This window comes from Nerophis lumbriciformis, linkage group LG34 (assembly GCF_033978685.3).
Source record: "Nerophis lumbriciformis linkage group LG34, RoL_Nlum_v2.1, whole genome shotgun sequence".
Taxonomy (NCBI): domain Eukaryota; kingdom Metazoa; phylum Chordata; class Actinopteri; order Syngnathiformes; family Syngnathidae; genus Nerophis; species Nerophis lumbriciformis.
Genome location: NC_084581.2, coordinates 21,453,324 through 21,479,395, shown reverse-complemented (window position 1 = coordinate 21,479,395; position 26,072 = coordinate 21,453,324). Strand labels below are relative to the sequence as shown.

The following is a 26,072-nucleotide window of genomic DNA, read 5'->3' as shown; positions in this document are numbered from 1 at the left end:
CTGTTTGTGTGCGTGTGCTTTTGAGGGGAGCGTGACAGCAGACAGTTTGATATTAATTGTCAAAATCAATTGAATCAATTGATAGCGGCTACATTATTTAATGCATTCTAAAAATACATGAGCCATAGTTGATGGCTAACAATGCAGGTAATGGGGATTCAAGCTATTACGCCTATAAAACGTTCTAAAACATATATATATATATATATATATATATATATATATATATATATATATATATATATATATATATATATATATATATACACACATATACATATACATATATATACACATATATACATATATATATATATATATATATATATATATATATACATGCACACATATGTATATACGTGTGTATATATGTGTATATATATGTATATATAGAAATATGTATATATATATATATATATATATATATATATATATACAGGTAAAAGCCAGTAAATTAGAATATTTTGAAAAACTTGATTTATTTCAGTAATTGCATTCAAAAGGTGTAACTTGTACATTATATTTATTCATTGCACACAGACTGATGCATTCAAATGTTTATTTCATTTAATTTTGATGATTTGAAGTGGCAACAAATGAAAATCCAAAATTCCGTGTGTCACAAAATTAGAATATTGTGTAAGGGTTAAATTTTGAAGACACCTGGTGCCACAAACTAATCAGCTGATTAACTCAAAACACCTGCAAAGGGCTTTAAATGGTCTCTCAGTCCAGTTCTGAAGCCTACACAAACATGAGGAAGACTTCAGATTTGACAGCTGTCCAAAAGGCAACCATCGACACATTGCACAAGGAGGGAAAGACACAAAAGGTTATTGCTGAAGAGGGTGGCTGTTCTCAGAGCTCTGTGTCCAAACACATTAATGGAGAGGCAAAGGGAAGGAAAAACTGTGGTCAGAAAAAGTGTACAAGCGATAGGGATCACCGCACCCTGGTCAAGATTGTGAAAAAAAAACCCATTCAAAAATGTGGGGGAGATTCAGAAGGAGTGGACAGCTGCTGGAGTCAGTGCTTCAAGATCCACCACCAAGAGACGCTTGAAAGACATGGGTTTCAACTGCCGCATACCTCGTGTCAAGCCACTGTTGACCAAGAAACAGCGCGAAAAGCGTCTCACCTGGGCTAAGGAAAAAAAGAGCTGGACTGCTGCTGAGTGGTCCAAAGTCATGTTTTCTGACGAAAGCAAATTTTGCATTTCCTTTGGAAATCGAGGTCCCAGAGTCTGGAGGAAGACAGGAGAGGCACAGGATCCACGTTGCCTGAAGTCTAGTGTAAAGTTTCCACCATCAGTGATGGTTTGGGGTGCCATGTCATCTGCTGGTGTCGGTCCACTCTGTTTCCTGAGATCCAGGGTCAACGCAGCCGTCTCGTTTTAGAGCACTTCATGCTTCCTGCTGCTGACCTGCTCTATGGAGATGGAGATTTCAAGTTCCAACAGGACTTGGCGCCTGCACACAGCGCAAAATCTACCCGTGCCTGGTTTACGGACCATGGTATTTCTGTTCTAAATTGGCCCGCCAACTCCCCTGACCTTAGCCCCATAGAAAATCTGTGGGGTATTGTGAAAAGGAAGATGCAGAATGCCAGACCCAAAAACGCAGAAGAGTTGAAGGCCACTATCAGAGCAACCTGGGCTCTCATAACACCTGAGCAGTGCCAGAAACTCATCGACTCCATGCCACGCCGCATTAACGCAGTAATTGAGGCAAAAGGAGCTCCAACCAAGTATTGAGTATTGTACATGCTCATATTTTTCATTTTCATACTTTTCAGTTGGCCAACATTTCTAAAAATCCCTTTTTTGTATTAGCCTTAAGTAATATTCTAATTTTGTGACACACGGAATTTTGGATTTTAATTTGTTGCCACTTCAAATCATCAAAATTAAATGAAATAAACATTTGAATGCATCAGTCTGTGTGCAATGAATAAATATAATGTACAAGTTACACCTTTTGAATGCAATTACTGAAATAAATCAAGTTTTTCAAAATATTCTAATTTACTGGCTTTTACCTGTATATATTATACATACCCCACCTGCAGGGATCCCAACGATGGAGATGGAACATCCTGCAACTGCCCCGGCAGATCCTCCCCTTGAGGGAAGAGAGAAAAAAAAAGGACATCACAGACACGCTGACACACAAGGTCACTACCCCAGCAGCTGGCCGACTTGCAATTCGGTGCAATTCGGTGCGCTGCAGTCGGTGCGCTGCAGAGTACTCTGCAGCGCACCGAGCTGCCACAATAGACGCGGGGACTAGACCCAGGAGGCCCCAACCAAGATGGGCATCCGGAAGGGGTGGACGGTGGGCCCCAGACACCCCAGACATGCAGCCTGGCTGCAGTAGCCTGAGGACAAGCTGACCCCGAGAGCCCCCCCCCCCCCCCAAAAAGATTTATTAGATTTATATATACATACATACACATATATGCATATATACTTATATATACACAAACACACATACATACATACACATATACATACTTACATCCATCAATACATACACACACACACACACACACACATATATAAACAGATTAGTCCATACACAGGCAGGACCATGGAGACCAGCCAGCGCCAGCTCGCCAGTCAGCCCAAATGCTAACACGCAAACAAGAGACATCAACACCTACCCCAGTAGACTGCACTCCCCAATCCAAACCCACACAAACAACCGAGACACAGCACCCACACCAAACAAGAGGGCTGCGCTGCCCCCGCATAAAGCCAGACACAGACCCCACAGCGCAAGGCCGGAACAAACGGGCACGGACCCCGCCCAACAGGAAGCGAAACCAGAATCTGCGCAATTGTGCAGCGTTTTCTCTTAAGCACATGGAAGAAATAGTGCCCTGAGTGCAACACTTCAGAAGTAATCACAATAAATCCCTTTTAGCTATAGTTTAAACAAAAACAGATTGTGCCTATAGCCAATGTAGTCTGTTATTATCTATTCCTAAATGTGTTTTGGCCTATTTTGAGTGCCTTTAGTCTGTACTGCAAATAAAGGTGTTTTACACTCACTAATGAGCACCATGTGTATAGAAAGGTAAAATGGACAGTGGCTCTATATGAATAGGCCATGGTAGCCTTTTTCAAGGCCAGGGAGAAATATCATATTATGTGATTATCAGCAGACAGATAACAGAAGACATGCAGCTGCCATTGGTTATTGATGACTTTTATAATTAAAATCCATTGCAAGTGTGTGGAAGGCAGCATCGGGGGTCACCCCAAAAGAACAAAAGAGGGAAATCACACAAATGACAAATGGTTCATTCATCTTTAAGACTGATATAAAAAAATCTGCTGTATCTGCATGATAATATTGCTTCTCAGCCTCTTGAACGGGAGATTTCAAAGTAGAGCTTTTGTGCTTTGATAATGCATCACACTGTATGTGTGTGTGTGTCCATTTATCCATTTTGTACTGTTTGTCCCTCATGGGGTCGCGGGGGGCTGGAGCCTATCCCAGCAGCACTCGGACAGAAGGCGGGGTACTCCCTGGACAAGTCGCCAGCTCATCGCAGGGCCAACACAATAGACAGACAAGCATTCACACTCACATTCACACACTAGGGCTAATTTTAGTGTTGCCAATCAACCTATCCCCAGGTGCATTTATTTGGAGGCGGGAGGTAGCAGGAGGGTGTGTGTGTCAAAAAGGGGCCTGGAAGACGACATACTATATGAGGTTGTATGGATATGTTAAAGGTTTCAGTTGAAAAAGAAAAAAATGTTTTTCTGCCCTTGTGTAAGTGGTATAAATATTGTGAGCTAGTGTATTGAGTTCAGTATAGGGCTCTATTGTAGTGGGGCCTCTAAGGCCAATAAAGAATTTCTAAGTCTAAGTCTAAGCCCCTGAAAGGGACAATGGATGGACAGCGGCAAAAAGCACAAAAATTATACAATTATGTAGAAAATTTATTTATAAAATCGAATAATAAAGTACAAAACCAGTGAAGTTGGCACATTGTGTAAATCGTAAATAAAAACAGAATAAAATGATTTGCAAATCCTTTTGAACTTATATTCAAATGAATAGACTGCAAAGACAAGATATTTAATGTTCGAACTGAGAAACTTCCTTTTTTTTTTTCAAAATAATCGTTAACTTAGAATTTAATGGCAGCAACATATTGCAAAAAAGTTGTCACAGAGGCATTTTTACCACAGTGTTACATGGCCTTTCCTTTTAACAACACTCAGTAAACCTTTGGACCTGAGGAGACCAATTTTTTAAGCTTTTCAGGTGGAATTCTTTCCTATTCCTGCTTGATGTACAGCTTAAGTTGTTCAACAGTCCGAGGTCTCCGTTGTCGTATTTTATGCTTCATAATGCGACACACATTTTCAATGGGAGACAAGTCTGGACTACAGGCAGACCAGTCTAGTACCCGCACTCTTTTACTACGAAGCCATGCTGTTGTAACATGTGCAGAATTTGGCGTGGCATTGTCTTGCTGAAATTGCTTGGATGGCAACATATGTTGCTCCAAAACCTGTATGGACCTTTCAGCATTAATGGTGCCTTCCCAGATACCGTATTTTTCGGACTATAAATCGCAGTTTTTTTCATAGTTTGGCCGGGGTGCGACTTATACTCAGGAGCGACTTATGTGTGAAATTATTAACACATTATCGTAAAATATAAAATAATATTATTTAGCTCATTCACGTAAGAGACTAGACGTATAAGATTTTATCGGATTTAGCGATTAGGAGTGACCGATTGTTTGGTAAACGTATAACATGTTCTATGTGTTATAGTTATTTGAATGACTCTTACCATAATATGTTACGTTAACATACCAGGCACGTTCTCAGTTGGTTATTTATGCCTCATATAACGTACACTTATTCAGCCTGTTGTTCACTATTCTTTATTTATTTTAAATTGCCTTTCAAATGTCTATTCTTGGTGCTGGGTTTGATCAAAAATTTCCCCCAGAAATGCGACTTATACTCCAGTGCGACTTATATATGTTTTTTTCCTTCTTTATTATGCATTTTCGGCCAATGCGACTTATACTCCGGAGCGACTTATAGTCCGAAAAATACGGTACTCATGCCTTGGGCACTAATACACCCCCATACCATCACAGATGCTGGCCTTTGAACTTTGCGCCTATAACAGTGCGGATTGTTATTTTCTTCTTTGGTCCGGAGGACACGACGTCCACAGTTTCCAAAAACATTTTGAAATGTGGATTCGTCAGACCACAGAAAACTTTTCTGGGTGTTGTTGATAAATGGCTTTGGCTTTGCATAGTATTAGTAGTTTAACTTGCACTTACAGATGTAGCGACAAACTGTAGTTACTGACAGTGGTTTTCTGAAGTGTTCCTGAGCCGAAGTGGTGATATCCTTTACACACTGATGTCAGTTTTTGATGCAGTACTGCCTGATGGATCGAAGGTCACGGGCATGGTTGGATGGTGAAATCCCTAAATTCCTTGCAATAGCTTGTTGAGAAATGTTGTTCTTAAACTGTTGGACAATTTGCTCACACATTTGTTCACAAAGTGGTGACCCTCACCCCATCCTTGTTTGTGAATGACTGAGCATTTCATGGAAGTTGCTTTTATACCCAATCATGGCACCCACCTGTTCCCAATTAGCCTGTTCACCTGTGGGATTTTCCAAATAAGTGTTTGATGAGCATTCCTCAACTTTCTCAGTCTTTTTGGCCACTTGTGCCAGCTTTTTTGAAACATGTTGCAGGCATCAAATTCCAAATAAGCTAATATTTGCAAAACATAACAAAGTTTACCAGTTCTAACGTTGCCGTTGAGTATCTTGTCTTTCAATTGAATATGGGTTTAAAAGGTTTGCAAGTCATTGTATTCTGTTTTTATTTACGATTTACACAACGTGCCAACTTCACTGGTTTTGGGTTTTGTATGAATAAATACAACTGAGAAAAAGTCATGTTATAATCAAGACAAGTGGAAAAATAAGTTAGCAACAACAACAAAGTACAAAAAGCTTAACTTTGTGACTCACATAATACACTGGATTTCTACTACTTTGAGTTTGTGTTGTATATTATTGTCTTTATATCTAAAAAAAAAAACACAAATAAAGGTGAACGAAAAAGCAAAACACATGTAGAATTTATCATAGCAAAATAGGGACATTTGACTTTTTTTCTGGATGTGAGTTTTTTTTTTAGATTCAAAGATGAGACAGAAGTGTCACTGTTATCGTATATGCTGCAGGCTGTGTGCAGAAGAAAGCTTGCAGTCTGGTAGCGCAGCATGCTGTCTGCTCAGATGAGAGAGCAAGACGAGACGGTGTGTGTTTGCGACTCTCAAGACCCCCCATAGAAATCCTGCATTCAGCTGCTGTTAGTGGAGCAAGAGCATTTCCTCCCATCCCAACCTGCTTCAACGGTGCCCTTCAACGCCACCCAACTGCACCCCTCTGTGACGTCACACGTTCCCGTGCCCTCCAATTGGCTGGCCAGTGGAGGGACGTTTGGTAGCCACAAGCTTACATTGGGAAATTAAGAGGGAGGGGCTGAGGTGTGAGAGTGTGCATGATAAAAAGAGAGAGAGGGGCACTGAGCAAGAAAGATTGATGCAAAGGCAAGACGGCACTGCGCTGCACTCTCTCACACACATACACTTTTTTCACTCCTGAGCTGCTTAGCAGGCAGGAAATACTGCAGGACCGGACAATATTGTGGCAAAGAATCTTAAGAGGAACAGCCTTAAAGCAACAGTCCCTTAGAGGTAGCAGCAAGGGCAAAGTAGTCTCTCTCTCTCTCTTTCTCTCTCTCTCTCTCTTTCCCTCTCCTCTTTTTTTATTTTGGTGGATGTCCTACCGACGCCCCCATGAGAGCAAGCAGGAACAGAGGCGCATTCTGGGGTACAACATGGCAAGACGAGTGGGGGGCGACGCCTCCCCAAACAAGAACGCATCATTCAACCTTGTGGCCGGCTTTTACCACTACCTGCGTGGTGAGTGTGCAGCCAGTGTGTGTGTGCGTGCGAGTGAGTTTGAGTGTGAAAAAAGACAGCAGCGACCCTGCAGTGTGCGGCACGCAAGGTTGTGGGACTTCAGTGTGGCATTGCAGTGGACAGTTGAGTCCAGAAGTATTTGGACAATGGATGTACTGTAGTTACTGAGCAGTGTTTATGGTTTCATGCATGTCTTAAGTCGCATATTTGTTCAGCTGTGGAGAGTCGGTGTTCACATATATTTAAGGGGGAGGGTGCAGCAGAAGCTCCATCTGTAAGGACTTATAGATGGCAGGGTGGCAGGTTTGAGACCCACTGCGGACTCAAACAAATATGCTAATTGGGATCAGTTTATGGAGAAATGCCTGTCACTGTCACTCCCAAACTGCAGGTGTGTAAGAGGCTACACATATGTCTAGGAATTGTCCAGAAATGTATTATTTATAAACTACAACACATCTATTTAAGAAATATTCTGTTTAGAATCTGTCAATATTGTTGAGTTTCTTTACATTTGAGATGGTGTTCGCCCTTGAGTACCCAGAAATCATTTAAATCATATTACAGGATGCTTATTATACAAAACCCAAAAGCAGGGAAGTTGGCACGTTGTGTAATTCGTAAATAAAATCAGAATACAATGATTTGCAAATCCTTTTCAACTTTTATTCAATTGAATAGACTGCAAAGACAAGATATTTAATGTTCGAACTGAGAAACTTACTTTTTTTTTTTTCAAATAATCATTAACTTAGAATTTAATGGCAGCGACACATTGCAAAATGTTGGCACAGGGGCATTTTTACCACTGTGTTACATGGCCTTTCCTTTTAACAACACTCAGTAAATATTTGGGAACTGATGAGACCAATTTTTAAAGCTTTTCAGGTAGAATTCTTGCCCATTCTTGCTTGATGTACAGCTTAAGTTGTTCAACACTGCAAGGTCTCAGTTGTCTTATTTTAGGCTTCATATTGCCCCACACATTTTCAATGGGAGACAGGTCTGGACTACAGGCAGGCCAGTCTAGTACCCGCACTTTTTTACTATGAAGCCACGCTGTTGTAACACGTGGCTTGGCGTTGTCTTGCTGAAATAAGCAGGGGCGTCCATGGTAACGTTGCTTGGATGGCAAAATATGTTGCTCCAAAACCTGTATGCACCTTTCAGCATTAATGGTGCCTTCACAGATGTGCAAGTTACCCATGCCTTGGGCACTAATACATCCCCATACCATCACAGATGCTGGCTTTTGAACTTTGCGCCTACAACAATCCGGATGGTTCTTTCCCTCTTTGGTCCGGAGGACACGACGTCCACAGTTTCCAAAAACAATTTGAAATGTGGACTCGTCAGACCACAGAACACTTTTCCACTTTGCATCAGTCCATCGGCAGCGTTTCTGGGTGGTGTTGATAAATGTCTTTTGCTTTACTTTGTAGAGTTTTAACTTGCACTTACAGATGTAGCGACAAACTGTAGTTACTGACAGTGGTTGTCTGAAGTGTTCCTGAGCCATGTGGTGATATCCTTTACACAATGATGTCGCTTTTTGATGCAGTACCGCCTGAGGAATCAAAAGTCCGTAATATCATCGCTTACGTGCAGTGATTTCTCCAGATTCTCTGAACCTTTTGATGATATTACGGACCGTAGATGGTGAAATCCCTAAGTTCCTTGCAATAGCTTGTTGAGAAATATTGTTCTTAAACTGTTGGACAATTTGCTCATGCATTTGTTCACAAAGTGGTGACCCTCGCCCCATCCATGTTTGTGAATGAAAGAGCATTTCATGGAATCTACTTGTATACCCAATCATGGCACCCACCTGTCCCCAATTAGCCTGTTCACCTGTGGGATGTTCTAAATAAGTGTTTGATGGGCATTCCTCAACTTTCTCAATCTTTTTTGCCACTTGTGCCAGATTTTTTGAAACATGTTGCAGGCATCAAATTCCAAATGAGCTAATATTCCAAGTTTTCCAGTTCAAACGTTAAGTATCTTGTCTTTGCAGTGTATTCAATTCAATATAGGTTGAAAAGAATTTGCAAATCATTGTATTCTGTTTTTATTTACGATTTACACAATTTGCCAACTTCACTGGTTTTGGGTTTTGTAAAATGCTAAAGATGTTATCGCCATAGGAAGTATAATGATAAAATAAATAGTCTGTTCCATGGTCAACGTGTGATCATCCTAAAACCTCCATTAACTGTATGGGTATTTTAAGTGACATTATAACATTCACTTCTTCTCTAATCACCAAAATAATTTTTTATTTGGAATATGTGTCACAAAAAGCCACAAAAACCTTGTTACAAAGCAAAATTTAGGTGTCATGTCATGCATGATGGTAGTTGGAAATCTAAAGTTTTGTGCACATTTAGAGGTCCCCCCCCTAAAAAAAATCCTGTTAGAATTCCCAGTTGTATTTGGACATAGCTCGCTACTTGAGTTTCTATACATTTACTTCCTCGTTACCACAGCAACCACAGCCGCCAGGACAACAAAGCAGACCTTAATGATATTTCATTAAGATAAGAGACTGGCGGCTGTTGATGAGACTAATGATACAGGCTAATGCTGCCCGAGAAAGTAATCAAGTGTGGTAAAATGCCGCTTCCAGGCTTGCTTGCTGAGGTTGCCTTTTCTTTTTTTAAATCTCCCCTTTTGTGATATTGAATGGTTGCCAGCTCAAAGTCACATCGTCCCACAGAATCCCTGCACCACACACAGGCACCAATCTTCTCCATCAAATGTGTTCTGTCTTTAGAATGGATGGTTGAGCAAAATCATTCCCTTACAATATTACCGGTCATCAATATTTGATCATCGCTGCAACCAATCAAAAGATGAATTCATCCAAGAGAGACCTGCTCACTGACTCGTTTGACTATCTGCATTATGAATGAACAGTCCACTCGCTCTATCTCTCTCTTACACACAAACACACACCTGACTGCCCACTGTACTCGGTGACCCGCTAACCAACTTTACTTTAATCAAATTGTCAGCATATTTATTAATAGAAAGAAACTCCCCGAGATAGACGTGCCTAGCTCACTGATGACATCTCAAGGATATTGCAGTTTGCCACAGACAGGATGGCAGGTAAACAAACATTGTCCCACTTGCCAGCAACTAAACATAATTTGCTCCTGATTCAGACTGCAACTTGCAGACTGGCACATTATATTGTGTAGGGGATAACAGGGTCGGTTGTTATCCCGCCACCACAGGACGTTTTTCCTCAAACTATAGTATGGAAATTTACGGAATTATGATCAGAGATCACCTACATCACAAGTGTCAAATTCAAGGCCCGGGGGCCAGATGTGGCCCCCCACATCATTGTATGTGGCCCGCAAAAATCTGGGAAAAATGCGTGTTAATAAAATATTTCATTTTTTTACTAAATGCAAATAATTATTTTTAGGAAAAAGGGCATATATTTTAAATGTTATTATCTAATCATGCCAAATATTACATTATTATAGAATGTATTACAAAAATAGGTTAGTAAAGATAAAAATAAACAGTTGAATATTTGCTTGTCACTTTTGTGTATGATTTATCCTTTAGTTTGTACATGAAGCAAATCTAATAATCAAGTGTGTAGGCAATAATTATGTTTTTCTTTTTTAAATCAGATACATTTGCATTTTGATTAATCACAGGTTATTTACTGCATACATAATTTTAATCAAATGTTTTAAAAAGTGGACCTCTGAAGGCAGCCTTTACTGCGATGTGGCCCTCAATGAAAACAAGTTTGACACCCCTGCTCTAGGTAATGTTGCAATTTTCAATGCCAACAAAGTAATTGATTCAAAGAAATGCTTCAAGCTAAGTAAAGTACGGCTCCACCTTTCCAAAATGTGCTAACTTGATGCTAATATACATTGCTTTGCTACTGACATGACACCGATTAGTATTAGCGATTTTACATGGCGATTTCAACACCTTTTAAAAGTGTTAATGAAAACTACAACTAAGATGCACGTTACAATATGTTATATTATTTTAATTACCGGTATATAGTATTAAAACTGTTTAGGGCGCAACAAACAAAAAAACACACCATAAACCAGAACCGTGTACAGAGAGAGTAAGGCCAAGTCAGTTTCAAAGTTGTGATGGGCTTTTAATCAATCAGAGAAAGTATGACCAAGGCATCTCCTAAATGATTAATCACAGGTTATTACCCACGTGCATCATTTTAATTTGTAAAAAAGTGGCCCTCTGAAAGCAGCCATTACTGCGATGTGGACTCAATGAAAACAAGTTTGACACCCCTGACCTACAGAGTCTTCTCTAGAATAAGACGGCTAAACATTTGTGTGTTTTTCATGACAACTTGTAAATATTCAGCCCCTCAGTATATAGAGGGAAAGATATAATTTAAATTGCTATTAACTTGGTAACGAGTGGTTAAATGTTGTTAGCTTTGATGCTACAGTAACAAAACATTAACTTGAAAAAAGCGCTGATATTTGGACACAAATGAGATTTTATTGTCTGAATGTCAAAGTGGATAAATGTTTCACTTGAATACACAGCTTTTATTTGCTTTATTTGTTTTATCTAAAGTTAGGGTTTATTTTGGAATTAAATTTGCCAGCAAGCCTTTTCCTCTCTTCATCTCTGCACTGACATATGCATTGACCTGATCACTGACCATTACTTTTAAGGTAACCCTCTGTTGTTAGGGTAAAGAAGCAGGTACAGTCAAAATAAATTGCATGATTAATCTTCATATATACACAATTAATGGTATTTTTTTTGTGATTGATAACATGAGTTAACTGGTTGAATTTGACAGCCCAAGTTAAGACGCATTAATGTATTTCTCTACTTTTCAATGCAATTAAATAGGGGTTGGTTGTCATAATGTGTTATAATGTCTTGATCATTTATTACCTATGTTTTATAATGACTTAGAAAAAAGATATTCATTTATAATCAATTATTTCTCTTGTTTTATCCGAATGTTTTATACTCATTTCAGAGGCCATAAAAACATTTGCAAAGGGTGTTTTTCCCACAAATAAATATTTATTCTAGATTTGAAGCTAAATCCCACAGCAATTCACTTAACAACTAAATATTAACTTGGCCCTGCAATGAGGTGGCGACTTGTCCTTACCCTGCCTTCTGCTCAGCTGGGATAGGCTCCAGCCCCTTGTGACCCAGAGAGGAACAAGTAGTAAAAAAAATGGATGAATGGATGAGTACTAGACCTTAGGCTCAGAGGTAACTTCTCATAGATTTTAATCTACATTTAAACACTTCCTTGTGGTCTTGGTTAAATGTATTGGATATGCTTTGGTGTGAATTTTGTGTTAATGTTGTTCCACTGTCAAATCTATAACCTGTTTTTTGAGTCTGTCTACATGTTTGTTTCAGAAGGTGTTCCCAGATTGCAAATAAAACCAGGCCCCACATACTGAAAAAGTATCAGAATTCATATTTTGAAAATGTACACTGTTTGAATATATTTTAAAGTCGTTTTAAGACAAGGTAGAAAATAAACTTCAAAAACATTATCTAGATTCACCCGCTCACATTAGGTAACTCCTGCACACTCAGATCAATTCAGAGCTACATTAACAAACACCTGTTCTTCGCAGCATTAATGTTACTTCATGTCGCACGCCAGTGTTATTATGCGCATTCCAAGGTTAGATGAAAATAATACCTTATCCTAACTTTTTTGGTGTTTCCTCACTGCCTGAAGAGAAGACTGTGAGTTTTAATGTCCAGATCATTTTGTCTACCTTGCTGTGACATCACAACATAGCCAGACTGCAGAACTCTGTGGACAGAGGCATCCAAAACTGTGTGCAAACTCAAACCAAAATACATACTAAGACTAAATTCATCATAAGTTCCCTTTATATGTGCAAATCAATCTTAATAACAAAATAATATAAAGTGTCCAACAGCTGCTTCCAAATTGAAATGATGCAGACATGCTAACTTTGCCAGTCTGGTTGAAACTAACTCCATTGCAGTTTGCAAATAGACTAGTTCAAGTTGTCACATGCAATTTTTGGCCGTACAATAACAGAGATGGCTTTTGGCCATAATATAATGTCGGTCGAACCAAATCATAGTGTCACATTGTTAAAGTAATCGCCTAAGTCAGTTTTTCTCAAAATGTGTTTTTTTTTTTTTTTTTTTCCATAAATCATCTCCTCATGACACCGGCCACTTATGGTAAAATCGCCTTCATCCTCAGTTGATCAGATCATGTGATTTTACCACTTTTAAGATAATGGCCTATGAGAAAAAAATTACTTAGGCGATTTTTTGAACATGCCTTTGTGACTTAAGCAAGATATGGTAACACTTTATTTTGAAGGTGTAGGTAGGTTGAAGTTTATTTCAAACATGTAAACAGTTCCAACTACATAAGAGACATGAGCTTGTCATAAACATGACATGGGATATGTCATGAACATTAATGACACTTGGAAGTAACATTAATGTTCATGATCATGTTTATGACCGGCTTGTGTGACTCTTATGTAGACACCTTCAAAATCAAGTGTTACCATATCTTGCTTAAGTCACAAAGGCATGTTCAAATAATTGCTTAGGAAATAATTTATTTCTCTTAAGTTACATGTTTTACACACTGTTATTACTATGCCAATAGCCATCTTTTGTTACCTTCTTTTTTTTTGTGAAATTATCAATAAATGTCATATGTTACACTTTTGTGAAGTTTTCCTGAAAAACTTGGAAAAATCAGTTGGGTAATTATTTTAACAGAAAGACAATAGGCAAAGTGAAGCATACAAAAACCAAAGGACCACTGTACTTTTAAAGTCATGTAATAACACTATTTGTGGATTATGGTCGGCCATCGTTTAAAGGGTATTTTTCCCTTTTAAATGTCAAGTTGGTCAAATATTGTGAAGCTTTAGTATTTGACGACACAGATTGTGAGAGAAATTCATAAAGTATTTGTGAGACATCGTTCAGCTCTCCAAACAATAGACAATGGTGTTCAAATCTCCTCTTTGTTTATGACTGATGGTGACACTCTGGGCTCTGATTTACAGATGAGCAAGAGGCTGTGCAGAAACGGACGTTCACCAAATGGATCAATTCCCACTTGGCAAAGGTAAGAAGTCGTTTGATGCTTTTCTATTCTTTTCTGTCTTCAATCCACTGAGAAATTTGCTCCATTTCTCATAACACATTGCTGAGCCGGTCATGGGACTCACGTGCTGGCTAAGACGGCGCACACACACGCATGCACATCAACAGACACACAAAGTTCTTATTTTGATCCTCCTGGTCTCATTTAGCTGCAAGCAAAGATTTACGCTCACTCTAATTACCACTTTCACATTACAGCAATTAACACAGTCCATGTCTTTGTTACTGCAAGCTAACGTTAGACTTTTAAAGTCTTGGTAACCTTTCCTCTCATATGGAAGTATTTAGATTGTTCTGCATACTAGCTTAATACATACAGACAAACTATAACTCACACTGTGCACCTAAAGCAGCTGCGAAGAAGGGAGCTTTATTATTGGCGTGTAATTGTTTTATTACACAGCATTAGCTTGCACAATTTAACCCATTATCACTTGGGTAGCGGGTCAGGGATGTGCAGACAGGGTAAATATGTCACAGTGCGACGCAATTAAATATTCTTTCAATCTGCGCTTTTTCATATTTGACATTAGACAGCTGTGGAGACCTTGAACCATGCATAACATTCATTTTAAAAGGCACCCCATAGAGTGTAAACCTTGACATCATATAGGATATCACGGTTCCGGATTCTGCCAGCGTAAAATTATCGTCACAGCAAAATATGTATAAGCGTCTTGAATCTTTAATAACACCAAAAGTAAACACATGGTTTATTTATTACATGGCATATTTGGGCGCACTAGAGTAGAGCTATGGTCTGTGATGGTTGTATAGAAATGATTACAGCATCATGGTAGGCACATTGTGGCAAAAACAGCAAGAAATATATTTAAAATGCCTCTAATAAATAGATATAATTACAAACGGATTTAAGTCACACCTCATCATGGCAAGCCATGCCCCTTTTGACGCCACTGACCCCCTAAGGTGGGCTACACAGGTGTCTCTTTTCCAATAATCCTATAGTGTCTCACCCATCTTCAACTTCTACTGCCCTTTCGGGTCCTTTGAACTGGGCATGCTATGGGAGTCCATCCCACTTCTGACACCATTTGTCACAGAAAGATGATTGGATCTCATCAAATTGTGCAGATGTATTTTGTCTGGATTTACAGTTCCATCCCTCCCTGGTTGATTATATTTTGATTATCTCCTTCCGTCAGTCTCACTTCAACCTTTTCACCTGATACCTGGCGTTGCCTTGGCGATAGTGATTGGCCCACATTTGTCTTCAAAAACGTCTACAAGCTCTTTGTGACGAGCTAGCAAGAGAAGGTCGATAAGGCCGTCGTAATAAAGAAATGCTTTTCCAAAGAAAGCCTGTGAGGTGGGTAAGACAGAGGAGCTTGAACAGTTGGTTTAGCAGTCGGCTCTCCGAGGGATAGATCCCGCTCTTGGCTATGCAGATGATTAGGACACTCCAGTTATCACAGGTCTTTAATTCAGCGCCTAAAGCTGTGTGATTAATCGTTAGGTGAGTTGAGACCTGGCGTTGGCGGTGGGTGTTTTTCTTTTCAGTCACTCCCCTTCCCCCTCACTTTTTTTTACTATTTCACAGGTATAACAAAAGGAATGTTCTTAGAGAAAGGCTGTGTGAGAACCAGTAATTCACAAAGATGATTAATGATTCTTTTTGCTGGGTGGTAGCTCACCAGATTAAGTCACCAGTTAATACACTCATGAGCCATAGGTCACAATATTAGGTACTAGCTAAACCATGAAGATGTCTGAAGGGATACACTGTGGTTGTGTATAGCCATGCAATTTATATCTTACCAATATGTTGATTATTTTGGTTGCTGTAAAAATATTGCACTTAATGCTTTCGGTCCGACCCCTTGCATGGCTCTGGAGTGGCAAATGAGTGTAAGACTGGGACTTCAAATCAAATGAGTGCGGCCCCAAGTTTGCATTATGACAAATCCTCTCTGAGAGGGTTAAAGCTTAATTACAGAGTGGCCGTGTGAACCGGAGAGGTCTCGTCGTCACTGAGGCGTTTTTCAAGGCAAACAGATTTAGTTTACCCAGCGATTACTTGGTCAAGTGAAATCTCTTTTGATGTTTAATTAACCTCACAAACATACTGTATGCATAAACTAAAACGATGCATTCAGGGCTCCATTTCTGTACCTCAGTAGGCAACATTAATTACTGGACCCCACAGTAATTAATGTTGTTCCCAAGGCTTGTACCTTTTTCCACGATCAGAAAGGCAAAAGTGTTCTCAAGCTGTACAAGTCAAGTGTTAAGCATACATAGAGGGTACCACCAAACACTGACAACCCACTGGGCCCCCTCAAAGGTACAATCGTGCACTTATCTTCTCAGAGATGCTCCCAACACTTTGATATGCATTGGCGGAGGTTTCATATCCCCTTGTGTAAGAAAGATTATGCAAAAAACTATCTTGTCCAAGAACCCATTAACACTGGCCTTGGCAGAGGTGTGCACCACCGCAGGGTGCGGCTCAGATTCAAGCCCAAATGATAATAATGAAGCATAAATTCAGCATGGTAAATGCCACTTTTTGTCAGGATCTGCAGTTATCTCATGGGCAATAAGAACATTTAAAAAAAATAAAAAGTTTTAGATGGCAAATGACAAATGCAAAAATATATACAAATTATGTGTATTTGTGTTGATATTATGCATTTTTGGGAGAAAACACAGCATTTCCAGAATTGCAAGCTTTTTTTATTTAAAAGAGATTGTTTGCCATGGTTACGCGGCCGCCGAAAGGCTGCTAACTTTCGAACGTGCTGCATGCTTTATATCTAGTGATATACCACAAATGATAACATGCTAGCCAGAGATGTTCTTATGTTTTTTGCGTTACAAAAGTGTCGTAGACTAGCTTGAAGTGTATTGCCAGTCTTTCGTTCATGTAAACATACAATACTGAAAAAGGTTTTTTACAAATTTCTAATGATGGATCTTGTTGGATGGAACAAAGAGTACAATAGTTCTGCATGCTATACATGACTTTTCAAATCCAGAAATGTATTGCAGTAAATTACAATACAATACTAACTTTGTATTTAAAATAGTGATGTTTTGCTAGCACATGTTTTTATTCTATTGTATTAAATTCTAACTTTTTCACTATTATCATTAATTGATTGCTGGGGGAAATACATGGTTGTACTACTTATTTACAGTATAGTGAGGAAAGTGGGGAAACCAATTATGGTTTATTGCCTTGTAGTGGGAGATTTAAATGCTCTTGAGTTTTTTCTTTGTTTCTGTCTCGTTGGCGCCTTACTGTTGATATTGAGTGAAGAGTGGCGGGGGAATCAAACAGGAGCCCAGTGAAGACGTACGTCCCCGAGCTCCTCCGCTCACAATCAATTATGGCCCAGACTCTCATGTGTAATTAGCTCATTAAGGCCCGTGATTTATCTTTTTTTGTTACGCTCATGTGGCTCGGCCTAGGAAATGAATATTACTTTCTTATTTTTGCAATTATCCACAAATATCCTCCTTAACCCCTAGATCATCAAATACAAAAAAAGGTAAATTTGACTTCAATTAGCCTGCGGGGTGATTCAACCCTTTCATACTTCCATGCTGTCTTTTTTAAGGAGGACTGTCTGGATATTTTAACATCTAAAACCATGAAATGACTATAGGAGAAGCATGTGCTGTTTGGGTTAATTGATTTTTAGCCAGATGTTAGCTTTCGGGTCTCTTCCCTCGCTCTCTGTCCTCCATCATTGGTCTCGCTGCCACTCTTTCGACTCAATTATACCCCTCTTGCACATCCACACACACACCTCTTTGCCTCGCTATAATCCCCCTCTTAATGGCCCGCTAGTTGAACTCCCCTCCCCTTCCAGCATGTGACTGTACTTTAGAAGAAATCCTTGATGTGGCGAGAAACAGAGATATGTGGATTTCCCCCCTTTCCTAGTCTGGAAAGTCTGCAAGGTTAGCAAGGGAGTCAATGAGAGGGATACAGTGTAACATCATCAGCATATTTGGGGGATTTGGAGACCCCACTCATAGCCTACTTAGCTTCTGACTAACTCCACTTATCACACATACTCGACACATTAAACCACTCCTTTGGGTACATTTGGAGGAGGATTTCCTGTTGAAATATATTGGAGTATGTAATGTATCGGTGGAGATTTTAATGTCTCACACTACTTAAACACCTTTTGTAAACGCCTGTAGGGCTGAAATCTTTGCATTCCTTGAAAACGCAATATACACTCTTTAAGCAACTAGTTTATCTATACAATACTTTTTATTTTACATTATTGCAATTATTGCATTATGAAACTCGTTAACAGAAAATCTAAAATGGCACTGCTGAAACAGGGAAAGAAGTTCAATGGTACGTGTACGTGAATGAGCGCCTCACAAAACGTAATGCTGAAATTGCCAAGAAAGCACGCAGCTTGAGAAAGCAGGAAAAAATTCAGGGAATTTGGAGCACAAACTGTAAAATCTACATCAAGCTGAATGGAGGTCCAGAAGCTACTTGTTGTCTATGACATCAAGGATCTGGAGAAATATTTAAGTTGACACTGCTTTGACAATGACAATGGTAATGGAGCATGATGGAAAACCAACACCTAAATTCAACACCAACCCTACTATGTTTCAAGAGACCACTAAACAAGAAATGTAGATTCAGGAGTGCATCCACCTACACTTCTAGAAATTATTGGAACAACATCAAAGATTGTTTAACAAAAAAATATGGAACTGAAAAACTTCTGCAACAAAGACCATACAAACCAGCATTTGGACAATGATGTAGATCCAGATACAATGTTTTTCTCCCACATCAGTAATAATTGTTTTTACTATACAGAGGAACAATATAATAGCAACATTAAATGTGATAACACATTGTCAAATATTAATTTTAACAGCAATATACTGTATATATACAAACCCCGTTTCCATATGAGTTGGGAAATTGTGTTAGATGTAAATATAAACGGAATACAATGATTTGCAAATCATTTTCAACCCATATATTGTAGCATATTCAATTGAATATGCTACAAAGACAACATATTTGATGTTCAAACTGATAAACTTTTTTTTTTGTTGCAAATAATCATTAACTTTAGAATTTGATGCCAGTGACACACGTGACAAAGAAGTTGGGAAAGGTGGCAATAAATACTGATAAAGTTGAGGAATGCTCATCAAACACTTATTTGGAACATCCCACAGGTGTGCAGGCTAATTGGGAACAGGTGGGTGCCATGATTGGGTATAAAAACAGCTTCCCAAAAATGCTCAGTCTTTCACAAGAAAGGATGGGGCGAGGTACACTCCTTTGTCCACAACTGCGTGAGCAAATAGTCAAACAGTTTAAGAACAACGTTTCTCAAAGATGCCACCCGATCGCCTCCCTAGGGAGGTGTTTAGGGCACGTCCGACCGGTAGGAGGCCACGGGGAAGTCCCAGGACACGTTGGGAAGACTTTGTCTCCCGGCTGGCCTGGGAACGCCTCGGGATCCCCCGCGAAGAGCTGGACGAAGTGGCTGGAGAGAGGGAAGTCTGGGCTTCCCTGCTTAGGCTGCTGCCCCCGCGACCCGACCTCGGATAAGCGGAAGAAGATGGATGGTTTCTCAAAGTGGTTTCTCTGGGCCCGAGATCATCTAAGATGGACTGATGCAAAGTGGAAAAGTGTTCTGTCCACATTTCAAATTGTTTTTGAAAATATTCGACATTGTGTCATCCGGACCAAAGGGGAAGCGAACCATCCAGACTGTTATCGACGCAAAGTTCAAAAGCCAGCATCTGTGATGGTATGGGGGTGCATTAGTGCCCAAGGCATGGGTAACTTACACATCTGTGAAGGCACCATTAATGCTGAAAGGTACATACAGGTTTTGGAACAACATATGCTGCCATCTAAGCGCCGTCTTTTTCATGGACGCCCCTGCTTATTTCACTAAGACAATGCCAAGCCACATTCAGCACGTGTTACAACAGCGTGGCTTCGTAAAAAAGAGTGCGTGTACTTTCCTGGACCGCCTGCAGTCCAGACCTGTCTCCCATTGAAAATGTGTGGCGCATTATGAAGTATAAAATACGACAGCGGAGACCCCGGACTGTTGAACGACTGAAGCTCTACATAAAACAAGAATGGGAAAGAATTCCACTTTCAAAGCTTCAGCAATTAGTTTCCTCAGTTCCCAATTGTTTATTGAGTGTTGTTAAAAGAAAAGGTGATGTAACACACTGGTGAACATGCCCTTTCCCAACTACTTTGGCATGTGTTGCAGCCATGAAATTCTAAGTTAATTATTATTTGCAAAAAATTTAAAATAAAATTTATGAGTTTGAACATCAAATATCTTGTCTTTGTAGTGCATTCAATTGAATATGGGTTGAAAAAGATTTGCGAATCATTGTATTCCGTTTATATTTACATCTAACACAATTTCCCAACTCATATGGAAACGGGGTTTGTATATATATGTATATATATATATATATATATATATATATATGTATATGTATATGTATATATGTATATGTATATATATATATATATATATATATATATATATATATATATATATATATATATATATATATATATATATATATATATATATATATAAAATAGGGCTGACAAATTATTAAATTATTAAAATATTTAATAGGTGTACCATAGACGGAGAATTTTCAACTTTTCATTACCATGACTGGACAATTAGTTTGCTTTAATGAAATGTTTTTCAAACCTTATGTTTTTTAAACTGCTCAACACAAAAAAGACATAAACACCCTTCTAATTGCAATTAAAAATATTTTGTAGATTACAAAATTTGTATTCCTTTAATTTCCCCTCGGGGATTAATAAAGTATTTCTGATTCTGATACTATATGAGCCAATGTTATTCATATCTCAACATGACAATGTTGTAAGCTTCTCTATTTATTAGTCAAACGTAATATTCAGCCTGCCAAACATTCTGTAATTGCGGACATTGCAACCAGAACAGGTTTTGAAGGAATGTATACCCTTTAAATCAATCTGCAAGAAAACATGTATTTAAGTAGAAATATCACAGGTTGCATTACAAAACATATTTGACAAAGCTTGATTGTAATATAAGACTATTTTTATTTTCTTTATAGTTTTTAAACTGGATGTGACACGCAACGCTATTATTGTTAAGTTGGAATTGTGTGATTGGTATGAGTAGAGGTGTCTTGACATGTTTTGATGACGCGAAAGTATCCGGTAAAAGTGACTCGAGATCTCCTGTCTACCGTCTTTTTTCTTCTGCGCTTTTATCACATCGTACTAAAGCAGTTTGTGTAACAATCTACATTTTATGTTTTCAATGCACTCAACTGTAATCCAAACACGGAAGTGAAGTTCCACCTCTCTGCAAGCAGCAAAGCGCCCCAGCAGGCAGTTGTTGCAGTAATGTCGGTTCAGGGCCATCAGAGTTTTGTCGAGAAAACGACTTGCCATGGCTTTGGACATGGGATTTCCCTAATGTCCCTCTTTCATTGTGCATTTCTGCACACTATTTTAGAGCTTGTAGCTTTACAGTAACTGAACGCCAATACATTTCCCTACGCTACTGAATTGACTGAGGGTCAAAAAGAAGCCATTGAAGGGCTATATACACAAAATATGATTGATTGATTGATAGAAAATATAATGCATGCTATTGTTGTGTGCTGCATGTAACAACATGATGAAAAACCACAGATTGAACCATATGATGCAATAAATGGCTATATGTATTATATATATTTATATATATTTATTAATTTTATATATATATTTATATATTATTTATATATATTTATTTATTCATATATGCACCGTATTGCTTTTTTATCCTGCACTACCATGATCTTATGTAACGAAATTTCGTTCTTATCTGTGCTGTAAAGTTCAAATTTGAATGACAATAAAAAGGAAATCTAAGTCTATAGCCGGTATATACACAAAAGCCTCATTTTAATAGGGCAGTTTGTACCTCTTTTGAACTTGTTTTTAAATTGAACACAGTCTTAGTAGATCACCCGCAACACGCCTACTAATAGTATATGGAATTGTATAGTTTGCACATGCTATTGAGCACATTTTATTTGAATATTAGTAGATCATGCCAGGTAGCATACATCGAAGCTACAAGCTACTAAGAGAGAAAATGGACTGTGAATCCAGGCCCAAAGAACTATGGAGAAAATACAATGACCTAGATGAATGAGAACATCCATACATACGGAGAAAATCCATGATGATTGGTTGGCGTTGGTATGATGACTCACAATTGGCTAAGGTTAGTTCGAAACATTACGGACTGGCCAATCAGAGGATCATCGAAACCAGGAAGCAAAATCATAACAGTCACGCACTCATGTGACATGACGACGGGGGAGTCAAAGACAGAGGAACACTTCAAGCTGACCATTCAAAAAAAAAAAAAAAACATACTTGTACAAACCCTGTTTCCATATGTGTTGGGAAATTGTGTTAGATGTAAATATAAACGGAATACAATGATTTGCAAATCATTTTCAACCCATATTCAGTTGAATATGCTACAAAGACAACATATTTGATGTTCAAATTGATAAAAAAATTTTTTTTGCAAATAATCATTAACTTTAGAATTTGATGCCAGCAACACGTGACAAAGAAGTTGGGAAAGGTGGCAATAAATACTGATAAAGTTGAGGAATGCTAATCAAACACTTATTTGGAACATCCCATAAGTGAACAGGCAAATTGGGAACAGGTGGGTGCCATGATTGGGTATAAAAGTAGATTCCGTGAAATGCTCAGTCATTCACGAACAAGGATGGGGCGAGGGTCACCACTTTGTCAACAAATGCATGAGCAAATTGTTGAACAGTTTAAGAAAAACCTTTCTCAACCAGCTATTGCAAGGAATTTAGGGATTTCACCATCTACGGTCCGTAATATCATCAAAGGGTTCAGAGAATCTGGAGAAATCACTGCACGTAAGCAGCTAAGCCCGTGACCTTCGATCCCTCAGGCTGTACTGCATCAACAAGCGACATCAGTGTGTAAAGGATGTCACCACATGGGCTCAGGAACACTTCAGAAACCCACTGTCAGTAACTACAGTTGGTCGCTACATCTGTAAGTGCAAGTTAAAACTCTCCTATGCAAGGCGAAAACCGTTTATCAACAACACCCAGAAACACCGTCGGCTTCGCTGGGCCTGAGCTCATCTAAGATGGGCTGATGCAAAGTGGAAAAGTGTTCTGTGGTCTGACGAGTCCACATTTTAAATTGTTTTTGGAAACTGTGGACGTCGTGTCCTCCGGACCAAAGAGGAAAAGAACCATCCGGATTGTTATAGGCGCAAAGTTGAAAAGCCAGCATCTGTGATGGTATGAGGGTGTATTAGTGCCCAAGACATGGGTAACTTACACATCTGTGAAGGCACCATTAATGCTGAAAGGTACATACAGGTTTTGGAGCAACATATGTTGCCATCCAAGCAACGTTACCATGGACGCCCCTGCTTATTTCAGCAAGTCAATGCCAAGCCACGTGTTACATCAATGTGGCTTCATCGTAAAAGAGTGCGGGTACTAGACTGGCCTGCCTGTAGTCCAGACCTGTCTCCCATTGACCCCCGGACTGTTGAACAACTTAAGCTGTACATCAAGCAAGAATGGGAAAGAATTCCACCTGAGAAGCTTAAAAAATGTGTCTCCTCAGTTCCCAAACGTTTACTGAGTGTTGTTAAAAGGAAAGGACCATGTAACACAGTGGTGAACATGCCCTTTCCCAACTACTTTGGCACGTGTTGCAGCCATGAAATTCTAAGTTAATTATTATTTGCAAAAAAAATAAAGTTTATGAGTTTGAACATCAAATATCTTGTCTTTGTAGTGCATTCAATTGAATATGGGTTGAAAAATATTTGCAAATCATTGTATTCCGTTTATATTTACAGTACATTTAACACAATTTCCCAATTCGTATGGAAACGGGGTTTGTAAATAGCAGAGGTATTCTCTCCCGCAGATTCGATTTTTCCTTTAGTGATGAAGATGACGTCCAGGAAACTCACAATAATGCGTGTGGAAAAGGAGCCTATAACTTTTGTACAATACAGCCTTTGCCTAGGTCATTTTGCCCATATTTGTATTGTGAATGTATTTGCTTATATTTCTTTGTCTTAACAGAGTGTCCCACCTCTGGTCGTGAGTGATCTGTTTGAGGATATCAAGGATGGTGTCAAGCTGATTGCCCTGCTGGAAGTCCTCTCTGGACAAAAACTGGTGAGGCACATTCAGTACTCCCAATTGCATTTTATTTTCAGAATGTACAGTAGTTTATGAGAGTGCATATTTTTAGTTCATCTTTAGTAGCTAATGAAGCACATGTAAACATCAAACATGCACACTTTCTGCATGGAAATGTGCATCGATCCACTCTTATTGGGATGTTTGAATTAATAGAAGTAGGCAGATTCACAAGGGCAGATAAGCAGACTCACACACACATGCAAGACAAATAGCTTCTGGTACTTGCTCATGTCAATATTGCCTCAGGTCTAAGTGATCTGTGTTCTATTGATCAGCCTGTTTATGTGCGCAGCAGTGATAAACATTTCACTCACATTTCACTATGTTCCCCCAACACCCTCCCCCTATGTTGTATTTATTCCCCCTATGTTGTTGTCTCAATCTTTCCTGCAGCAACGTGAGCAGGGCAAGAAGCTAAAGAGGATCCACTGGCTTGCAAACATTGGTACTGCTCTCAACTTCCTTGAGGGAAGGAAGGTAGGAGATCATGGTTTTCTTTTATGGTTTTTTTTGTGGTCTCCCTTTTTTACTGCTGCGCTTGGGGCAAACACAGAAAATAATCTTGACCCCTAACCTCTTTTTATACTCACTTCGTATCTGCTGACACCATGAACACGCCATCAGTCGATATAACCTCAGACTTTGTGTTCATGCTGCTCACTTTCCATTGGCATTATTTTGACTTGTTTGGCAGCATAAATCTGTATTGAGTATCCAAACCATTACTTAGACACTTTATACATACGTTAGTCTTCTACTCTTTTCTCACCATGCTGTTTTTGTTCATTCAAAACACAAATCCCGGAGCATTTATACAGCATTACGTGAAGTAATTATGAAATTCCCTTTCTATGAGATCAATTATTTCAAGGCTTTAACCCGCATCTCTTTTGCCGCCTCGTCCTTGGTTATCTAAATAAAACCAAGAAGTATGAGCTGGCTTCTTCAGGAACATTGATTTCCCCTCTCCCTCAAGTGTGACAGGGTTAAACCATAAATCCTGCACCACTAATCTGCAGAATGGAGATGAGACGTCAGCAGGCTGTGTACGTGTGTGTCGGCCGTGTAAATCAAAGTTTCAAATTAAATGTAAATACACTCTGCGTGTAAATCAGATTTATGTCTAGACTGTATTTATGCTTAGCCCCAGAGGCTTAAATGTTTCAAACGTTTGTTTGGTGAGCGTGCATTTATATCATAAAAGCCATGAATGTGTATGATGACCAAACATACAGTATAATTAACCATATTGAAAAGCTCAAAACCCTTTTTATCAAAAGCAAATAAATGAACAATGTGCCACAAACATTTATTATGATGAATACAATTGTTTGGTAATCTAATTCATGATTAATGGTATTAATGATTAATGATTAATATTGTGATATGCATTTAAAACATATTGATTTAATGATTTAAAAAACTAAACACTTGAAATTAAGTAGAAAATATTAGGGATGCATTTATTTTGTATCCTATACCGATAACTTTCTGTTTCTCAAGACCGTGGGTCTGATCTACTAAAGGTTTACGTGTACTAATACACGTTCATACTTGATATCATACACAAAGTTCATCTACTTAACTTGTACGCAGAGGATTGCGTATCTTAAGTG

General features: G+C 38.9%; 1 protein-coding gene across 9 annotated transcripts in view; it reads left to right on the top strand.

Annotated features, from left to right (window-relative positions):
• The first annotated feature begins 6,848 nt into the window (after nucleotides 1-6,848).
• Nucleotides 6,849-26,072, top strand: part of syne1a (spectrin repeat containing, nuclear envelope 1a) — a 160,297-nt gene continuing 141,073 nt past the window's right edge. For all 9 annotated transcript variants that reach the window (XM_061929703.2, XM_061929706.2, XM_061929705.2 and 6 more), the window contains exons 1-4: nucleotides 6,849-6,993; nucleotides 14,064-14,125; nucleotides 24,334-24,429; nucleotides 24,850-24,933. In XM_061929703.2, the coding sequence (XP_061785687.2) occupies nucleotides 6,849-6,993; nucleotides 14,064-14,125; nucleotides 24,334-24,429; nucleotides 24,850-24,933 (387 nt within the window). The remainder of the gene's footprint in view (nucleotides 6,994-14,063; nucleotides 14,126-24,333; nucleotides 24,430-24,849; nucleotides 24,934-26,072) is intronic.